The sequence below is a fragment of the Coffea eugenioides genome, chromosome 3 (assembly GCF_003713205.1).
Source record: "Coffea eugenioides isolate CCC68of chromosome 3, Ceug_1.0, whole genome shotgun sequence".
Classification (NCBI taxonomy): Eukaryota; Viridiplantae; Streptophyta; class Magnoliopsida; order Gentianales; family Rubiaceae; genus Coffea; species Coffea eugenioides.
In genome coordinates, this window is record NC_040037.1 from 32,396,399 (window position 1) to 32,406,702 (window position 10,304).

Here is a 10,304-nt window from a genome sequence, read left to right on the forward strand (position 1 = left end):
AATCATTAAGATGAAAATTTTTGTGAGAAAGAGGAAGAATTAAAGAAAGAAGAAAGAGGCAAAGAAAATAAAAGAGCACAAAAGGGGAAAGGAAAAAAATTAAAAAGAAAAATAAGATTAGAATAATAGAGGGACAATTTTGTCCAATGGGGGATAAAGTGTGACAAAAAAATGATTAGGGGATAAAATGAGAAATAAGGTATACTTAAGGGGATTAATTGTGATTAATCCAAAAATTTATAATACAAATGGGCTAGGGTAGATAAAACTAGGCAACACAAGGCCTTTAACTTCCAATGTGGGACACATGAAGGCCTGTTTGGAACCTGAGTTTTTTGGGAATTTGTTTAAAATTTTACTATAGTGTACTGTAGAAGTTTTTGTAAGGTGAAAAATTTTGTAGAAGTTTTTGTATGGTGAAAAACTTTTTTTCCTTTTCTTTTTTTTTTTTTTTCTTTCTTCTTTTTTTTTTCTTTTCTTTTTCTTTTTTCTTTTCTTCTTCTTCTTCTCTTCTTCTTCCCCGTTACCTCCGCCACCCCAGCAGCAACTCCACCAATGCCACCTCCCGCCACCCCTCTCCTCCCTTTCCCCTTCTCCTCCCCTCCCCCTGCCACCCCCCTCTGCGCCTTATCCCTCTGCCCCGCCACCCCCTCTGCCCCCCTTCCCCTCTCCCGCCACCACCTCTGCCCCGCCTTTCCCCTTAGCCCGCCACCCCTTGTCCCTGTTCCCCTTCCCGCTTCTCACCATCTTTCTTTTCTTTCTTTTTTTTCACAAAGAGGTGGGGAGGAAATGGGGGAGAGCAGAGAGAAAAAAAAAAAGACAAGAGGGGAGGATGGCAGGGGAAGTAGAGGGGGAGAGGGAAAAAAAGGGGAAAAAAAAAGAAGACCGGCACCGGCACCGGAAATTGGCGCCGGAACCGGCGACGGAGGTGGTGGTGGGGGAGGAAGAAGAAGAAAAGGGGAAGGGAATTTTTTTTTTTTGTGTTTTGGATATTTTAAGTGTGTAGATAAAAAATTTTGGAAAGTTTTTTGGGGTTTCTGTAGCAAAAGTTGTTAAAAAACTAATAGCTAAAAAACTTGGTAAAAAATTAGGATGCCAAACAGGCCCTGAAACTAAAGGACTGACAATAGTTCAGACGTCGCAACAATGGGCCACCTATTCTAAAATATAGCCTACATTTGTTGGCCATTCCCCTGCATGAAATAAATTCAAGGACTTCGGCTTATGTTGTGATTCAGCAGCACGCATTGATGGTTTTTGACTTTTTGTTTCTAAGAACTGTTGGGAAATTATTGCTCACAATATGTTTTCGGCTTATGTTGTGATTCAGCAGCACGTATTGATGGTTTTTGACTTTTTGTTTCTAAGAACTGTTGGGAAATTATTGCTCAATATGTTTTAGATGCTTCTTTGAAAGTACACAATTTTTTTCCTTGCGTTCTGGGTAAATGGAAACCAGACAAAGTTGGTGGAAATACTGAGGAGCATCTTATCAAAACATAAGAAAAGAAGCACCAGAAAATTTACAGCGTTAGATTTGAAGCCAAAATAAGACGGAGAGAATTGTAGGTCAAAAATGCATATACCATTGTCATGCTCATAGCTAAACAAATTCTTAAGAAGAAAATAATATTTCGTTTGTATCATAAATATATTTTTCAACTCACCATTTTATATTTCCAATCACTTTTTTATGTCACATACATTAAATTACAAAAAATGCTACCGTAATTATTTCAAATAATACTCTATCCAAACAATAATTATACACAGGATAAAATCAAGCCCATTTGGCTAAGAGAGACATACAACCAGCACCAAAAAGAAGGGATACATTTGCCCCCATTAGAAGCTTTCCATTGTTTTGCATCTTTGGATTCATGAAATCTGCAGACAGGAGGTCCACCAGTGCCATGTATATTAGGATCCCTGCTGATGCTGAATCAAAAATTCCTTGCACTATGAGAGCCTTTGGGCTGTTCTCATTGTAGACATTTGCTATTCCAATCCCTATTGCGATGCCAGCAGGTGTTGTGAGCGAGAAGAAAATAGCCATGATTGTTATTGCTCGAGCATTGAATTTCGCCTGAAGATGCCAAGTAGGATACAAGAGATTACATGACTATTCGCCAACCCAAAGACACTTTTGTTCGGCATTACTATTACTACTTCCTTCTAAACTCTCAAGAATTAGAGGTCTAGAGTTTAAATTCCCCTATTCCCTCCTCGCTTTTTAAGTCTCACCCTTTCCTACTAGAAAATATTTGTTAAAAAAATACTTCTATTTCCTTCCAAAAATTAAGATGATGTAGTCCATCTTTACACCACGGAAGGAAGGAAATGAACCAACCAAACCATGCAAATCAAATGAATGCATATCCATAATAAGTTGCATTCCTATTAGAAAATATATGTACTTTTCTTGTTCTATTTTTTGATTTTCTTTTTGACAATATTTCATACAATAAAACAACAAAATGATTAGATGAATAAAACTAAGAAATAAGAATAACAAGTTAGATGGTCATACGGCCAAAATTAACTACTCGTACACAATTAATAAATACCCACTATTTATTGTATTTGGTTAGAATACAGAAATGAATGAAACTAAGAGAAATTCAAGCATGGATAGGATATTTTGGAAAGGTGATATGATTTTGACACGACAGCAAGAAAAACTTTAAGAACGGACAACAACGTAAGATGGACGCCAGTTCAAATGTCTAATCCTAACTTACGATGCATGACTTTAAGAAATTTTAAGTCCTGGATTGTATTTTTTGTCGAAAATTACGTCGCTTTTTGTGATTATATTTTTTTATTATTATTTTTTTACATACATCAAATCGCTACAACAGTAATCTTCTCATGAAAAATACAATCTATACGGGGCTAACGTGTCCACGAAGGTCAGTTCATGTCCAAATAAATACATTTTCAGAAAGGGTAAAAAACAAAAAAGTCCCCTGTGGTTAACCTAATACACAGAAAAGCCCCCCATAGTTTCAAAATATACAACACAACCCCTCATGCTTTGAACTAAATTGTAAAGGTGACGGAATCCGTTAAACTTAACGGAAATGGACGAAATGACCAAAATGCACTGATATAATTAAGCAAAAGACAGCTCAAAAAAATCATTTGTTTTATTCTCTAAGTAGAGATAATTGAGGGTTAAGGGGTAGAATAGGTATATTTGATAAAAATTAGGCATAAAAAATTTTTTTTAGGTTCCAATAAGTCATTTCCGTTAAATTTAACGGATTCCGTCACCTTTATAATTTAGTTCAAAGCATGAGGTGTCGTATTGTATATTTTGAAACCATAGGGGACTTTTCTGTGTATTAGACTTACCACAGGGGGCTTTTTTATTTTTTACCCCTTCAGAAAAGTTAAGTGACAGAAAGAAAAGTAAAAGAGAACAATTTATGGAGGAAGGGACTAATTTGCTCCACATCTTTTTTCAAGAAGTCCACGTCTGAGAATAATCTGAAACCACAGGCGATACAGGAAAGCACACAGGACGACCAGCCTCACTGGCAGGACACATAGCCTAAAATATCTAGTGATTCATATTAAAGTTGTACGCGGACTGGTAGCTTCAATATTAAGCATGCACCTAGGACAAAAAAAGTTTGTTTGATTGGCTCCTACACTCGCAATGTACAGGAAGGGGAAAAATATAGCTCTTGAAAAAAAGAAAATAATAAAGGAAATAACAAAAGTATAATTAGTTGTGATAAAGGATGAGACTTCAAGAATTAATCACCTCCAATTCTTAAATCTCATTCATTTCCTGATTAAAAAGAAAAACTAGTTGTGATGAGATAATTACCTGAGTGATGCATCCGCCTAATCCAACACCCTCGAAAAATTGGTGAAACGTCAAAGCTGCTAGAAGAGGCCTTATTGTTTTGGGACTATCCGATGCACCCATAGCAATGCCAATAATTACAGAATGTACGATGATTCCCAGCTCTAAAACCTATAACAAATTTAAAGGAGCAAAAACCTCATTAGAAGTTAGATTTCCAATTAGGTTTAACCACAATCTGCACCTCCATATTATCATAAATTTGCACCGTAAGTAATGAACTTTAACGATTTGGCAGTTTATATTGTCAATTTATGACATATATTCACTTAAGTTCAAAATCAATAATTCTTTCTATCAATTCATATATAAAAAGACATTACTATCCCTATTGAGTGTTCAATAGCTCCCAGAATTCACTAAGGGCTATAGCAGTTTATCGAAATAGCTACCAGAATTCAGGTTTTTCAATTGATTAAAACATTTTGTGTTACAAATTGAGGTATGAAGTGCTATAATGGAGAGTTTAGCATGCAAACCATAAATCGGTTATAATTCATCAACTGTGAATTTAGCAATTATCTCTTGTAGCAATAATTTCTAGAACCCATAGCTTCTTATTAACGGGTCATCCATGCATAGGATTCCAAACTAAAGAAAAGGAGCAAAAAAACTCAACTGATAAATGATAATTCATATAAACAGCATGAGGAACGATAGACAACTCGAACTCCATAGTTTCTATAGGAGGGAGAAAATAAATGGTCTTGTCCAAGTGACTAAATTGTTGAAGGCCAAATTTATCTTAAACCTTTCAGCTGTCACTACTATGTCTAGGTTTCTTCACATGGAAATTTAAATTTCTGATCAAAAAAATATTCTAGAGTTAATAAAGAATTTAAAAAATTACTTCTAAATCTCTGTTTCTTAAATCCAACTTCCTCTTTGCTAGAAAAAAAAAATTACCTGCGATATCACACGATACCGAAGCTGCGTAGAAAGGGTATCCCCGTCCATGGATAACGAGGTATGTGCATGACCATGTGTGGCATGTGTATGAAGAGGAAGCACTCCAGAAAGATTACTCTCTCCATTACGATCTCCTTCCTCTGCTACAGCTTGAATGCCCTTATTGCCAGCCATTTTTTTATAATGAGAAGTTGCATACACATCAACCATAAGTGTACCGATCGAAGCAAGCATTGCTACGAAGCCGGTAAACGGAAATTTTCCCCAAGGGTTGTCGGGAAGGCATGGAGAAGTCAAGCTCTCGAAAGCATCAGGGAGGACGTGAATGAACCCTGTTGCCAGGATTACGCCCGCAGCAAAAGCTTTGATGACGAAGAAGAGATTGTTTTCAGGGCTTAAAGATGGTATCTTCTTGCCCCAAACTGGCAGAAGGACGCCAATGAAGCTAGCAACCAAGATTGAAGCTATTGCTCCTGATTTGTACTTGAGGGCTAAACTCCTGTTTCTGTCATCGTCGTCGTCATCACAGGTGCAATCTCCTAAAACTATGGCGGGAAAGAGCACTATAATAAGCACCAAAATGAGGAACTTTTGATTCGCCGCCATATTGGTTCTGAAAATTGAAAAGACACACTAACACCGATTGAGGTTTCTTTATTTATGCAAGAAGATTGGAGCTACACGTATTTGTAGTTTATTATGTCTACAAATTAGGAAGAAAAGAGAGAAGCCCTGGGAGTCAAAGCTGGAAGAGAATTTTAAATTTAATACTATTTGCTTGGAATTTCGGTTGAGGGTCCAAATGAATTAAGAATTGTAAACAAAACAAAAAGAAAATGATGTTTAGATAGCGAAATAAGTGCAAAGCAAGACTTAGAATTACCCTTTGGTTTCGGTCAAAGCAAATGGAGAAGTGAAGACATGATGAGGCCATCGGGGCATGTGGTTTGAACAATAAATGCGAGAAAATTCAGAAGTTGACGGCTATTAATTGGGAAATGGATACAAAAAGTGCAAGATAAACCAGTTTGATTAAGAGGGATTCCACAGAATTAAGTTGGGAATGTCGACATAGCTCGGGAGAAGCAAGTCAACTGGTTCGCAAAGTCTCTGGCTTTTTTGCTAGGAAACTTAGCGTGTTGCCAACACGAGTTGTTATCTTTTTAGTTTGTACAAGGAATGGTAGCCACTTGGCACTTCCAAGATTCAATTCGGACAACAAAGCAAAAATCAAAATGTGTAATCATATAATGAAAGTTGCGTAATTCTGATGCAATTATGGCGTATTGTTTCAAATAAATATGAAGCTATATTTTATACTAAATTAAAAAAATTATTACATAGCTGTATTGTTCAGGTACATAGTATAAAATTTTATTCAAAAAAATTGTATCGTTTGGGATGTAATATAAAAAATTATTTACAAGCTTTTACTATTGGGGAATAGTGACACTGGCAAAATCTTGGTTGAATTTGTATTCATGTTATTCTCTTTAGTTGTAATCTTATTGGACCAATATGATCGATTATCCAACAAAAGGTAATCTGTATGGAAGGGTTCTTTTATTTTATTTTATTTTTTTTGGTGTTAAAGTCACTCTCTTTATGCTGCTTGTACTTGATCCATCCTTTTCTTTCTTGAGATGTTCGAGGAAAAATGGGCCATCATTAAACCCAAAAACCTTTAAGCATTCAATTTGGACTTAGTTTCTAAGATTTTGAATTGTAAGATCTATAAATCAGTTGGCAACTTTGTGTCTTTGTAGCTGAATAGAATGTCAATTACTATTACCATCCCATAATTTGTTATATTCGTCACTTTTTCTTGTCCCAAATTAGTTGTTATCTTACAAAGCCAACTTACTTTTTTCAATGAACATTTATCTATATTCTTTGTATGATCCACCATTTATTCCTTGCAATTATCAATATATTAAATAAAAGATGGTTCGCTACTAAAAATATTAAAAAAAAAAGTTAAAATTTTCTTTGGTATTAATACCACTATACATAAATTGCATGCTTTTCAAAAATAAAAAATTTATGATACGGAAGGAGTACTTTTTTAATACGATTTCTTTCACTTTATGCATTTTATACTTGAAAATACTCCAAATAAAGGCTTCAATTATGTGGTTCTTTTTTGAGATTTTTTTAAAAAATTACTATAGCATTTTTTCAATGAAATATGTATGCAAGATTTTAAAAATTACTACAGAACGCAGCCATTTGAAGTTTTCGAGATATAATATTCCTCAAGATGTTTTCACCCAAATGATTAATGGTCAAATTAGGTTGGTAGCTGGGTCTTCTAACGGATGATTACCTTCACGTATGAATGTGAGTTGGCAATTTAAAAATCGTGTTTTAGTCCAAAGTTTGACGTTTCAAAGCAATTTCTAAGACGTGGGTTCCACTTTCCGGTAGTCTATAGATTCCTTTTTTTATATATATAAAATATAAAAAATTTATTAAAATATGCACCAACGTCAGAAATTACATCATTAAACATACATAAATATTAAAAAATATATCTGAAGAAAAAATACTCCTTATGTCAAGAACAATAAAATTACATTACAAAGTTCCAAATTTAAAAAATGAGATAAAATAATTGTAATTCCATGAACATCTGTGCATGCTTTCAATTGCTAGATTTGCCAATTACCTGCTTTAAGTCCAGATATTACGGTGAAATCTACCGAATAAATCTAAGAAATTCCAGATTTGATAATAAAAATTTGAAAAAATTCAGATCTAATAAAAAAAATTATCAAAAAACTCTCACTAAAAATCCCAAGAGATAATAAAACTCTCATTAAAAAATTTAGAAGATAAAAAAACTCATACTAGGCAACCCTAAGGAGAGAAGAAATTTTCACTAGAAAATTTTAGGAGAAATTTTATTCACATAAATTAAAAGAAATTATAGAGAGAGTTTCTCCCACAGAGAAAGATCAGCAAAATCTGGTTTGATTTCTCTCCCAGAGAGTTTTTTTCGAAGAGGAGGAAAGAACGGTGGTCCATAGATTCTACATACTAAAGATAGATAGGGATTTGACAAAGAAGAAAGAAGAACCAGACGTGTAGAACGAAGAAGACAAAAATTCTACTTTACTTTTTTTAAGCGAAGACTTTACCGACAGTTTTAGAAGTCTATTGTCAAGTTGGAACAAAAATGTCAATTATTGCTCACAGAAGTTTGATCGAACGCTTGCAAATCCATATAATTTCATGTGAACATGAAAAGTCTCTTGTTTTGTGCTTTCACACGTGGGAGTCTTTGGATAGCATAAATATCTCAAATAATATTTGGATTGTATCATAAATACATTTTTCAATTCAATTTTTTATATTTTCAATTACCTTTTTATCTCATATACATCGCATCATAAAAAATATTACAGTAATTATTTCAAATAATACTCTATCCAAACCTCTCCAACTATTTTTGGCTTGTTTTTGTAGCTCTGTACACACACACAATTATCTAATGTGAAAAACAATTGGGATGTGTTTACACATTAAACTAGATATTTTGGAACTGTACTGGTGGCGCACCTAATTCTCGGGCGCCACCACTAATTGTGAGCAGTGTCAATCTGATTAATTAATTTCATTGATATAACGCACTTATCGACCACTCTGGGTACCTAATTATTTATGCCAGGCATGTGCAAAGTCTTGTTTATAGAGATCGTCTTAGATCGATATGATAATAATGACGACTTATCCTCCTGATCATATTCAAAAGAGAACATATTTAACAAGTTATTACTGTGTAAGTAGGATCTGCAGCCCTGAAACTGCAGATGCAATAGCAAGTTTGACGGTCAACATTGGCTCATTCAAATTCCGGCTGATCTGAACTGGTAATTTAAAACTTATTAAAATTCATTCGAATTTTAAATTAACATTCAAGAACAATCTCAATTTGATTGCAACTGTAGAGATCCAGATCCTAACTAATTGCTTTAGAATAGTTGACTATCATGAAGAATTTTAAAACTCATCTTAAGTATAGATCAAAAGACCTGCATTCTTATTTAGGATTTTTTCAAAATTTTATATGATTTTGTAGATCTAAATCCTAATATGTATATGATTTTGTAGTACAACTCCAGATCCTATGCCTATGATCTCGTAGTACAATTTGAATTCATTCCAATAAGATTGGCCCGACCACCCTGGTACTTAGTCGGATAAGAAGATTTCTGATTGATTTGGGAAGTTCTTGTAGCGTACAACCCTTTTAACAAACCGACTTTTGCGGATGACAAAAGCACAAGTGGTAAAACAACTTGCTTAGTGTGTCCAAAGCCAACCAGCATTTAGTACTTGTTCTCTCCTTCCATTAAACAAAAAAAAAAAAGTGCTTGCTCTTTTCCTCGAAGCTCACAAGAACGCAAGCGACAAGAATAGAGGACTTGTAGTTGGTAAGCATTGGCGTCAACGGTCAACCAAGAACGGTGGCTGGGTTCACTCATTATTATATTTGCCTGTTTCATCATTTCATGACAGTCCGAAGTCTCTAAGGGTCTAAAGCATCTTGGAGTGTTGAAGAACCCGAAGATTGAAGCATCGCTTGTTTTCAGTTGATTTTGATTTTGTTAAAGCTGATTTTATAAAATTAATTCTTAAAAGTCAGATTTTTCAGAATAGCTCATTTGTTTTCATTTACTGTCAACAAAGCCATTTTATTAAGTTAAAAAGATGACCGTGTTACCCTTATATGCTACATAGATGAATTTTTTGTGCTAATTAAAATTTTTTTTATGTAATTAATTACTTTTTCTTATGAAGATTAAATGATGGATGAGAAAATCAAGGAAAACATAGATAAATCTAGAAATGATATGAGCAAAGGAGGAAACTAGAAGACCATAAAAAGTTCTCTAATATTTAGGTAATTTTCTAATTATATAGAAATTTGAAGTGTAATTTTGCCTATATGAAAAAGTGAATCAGAATCTAAAAACACCTCAAGATTTGCTTCTGATTTTCAACTTTTTGTGTTCAAAAAATCTAAAATCAGCTGAAAACATAACAAAATATATTTTAACAAATCGAAAGCTAAAATTATGTTTCCAAAATCATTTTAGAACAAGCCTTTTATATATATACACACTCACACACATACATATAAACATAAATATACCGCCTGTTTTGGCTGCACAGTGCATTTTATTCACTACAAAATCAATTTTCATATGGGCTATTGCCCAAGGAAGCCACTTTTTTTTTGTTGGTCAACGTAGTTTTGGAATATCATCTTTATCAACTCTGTCATTGACCATTTGGCCTCGAGGTAGTGGCGAGACGTATGGAAGTGGGGCAGCGTTATTGTAACATACAATAGCTTTTTTTTAAATACGTAAAGTATATATTAATAAAGAATAATATTTATAGAGATTATTAAATTAGGATTAATTTGAATTATCAACATTATGCACTAAGCCACACGAGTGGAGTTGCTAACAAGGGCCCATAAAGATTAGATATTTTTAGGAGTTTTTGA

The 10,304-nt window shown here is 34.0% G+C and overlaps 1 protein-coding gene across 1 annotated transcript; it reads right to left on the reverse strand.

Moving 5' to 3' along the window:
• Nucleotides 1-1,652: 1,652 nt before the first annotated feature.
• LOC113764570 (zinc transporter 5-like) lies at nucleotides 1,653-5,570 on the reverse strand. The gene is made up of 3 exons (XM_027308503.1): nucleotides 4,784-5,570; nucleotides 3,839-3,988; nucleotides 1,653-2,086 (listed from the first exon to the last, which is right to left on the reverse strand). Exons 1-3 carry the CDS (start codon nucleotides 5,390-5,392, stop codon nucleotides 1,781-1,783), a joined length of 1,065 nt encoding a protein of 354 aa, XP_027164304.1. The 5' UTR covers nucleotides 5,393-5,570; the 3' UTR covers nucleotides 1,653-1,780.
• Nucleotides 5,571-10,304: the final 4,734 nt, after the last annotated feature.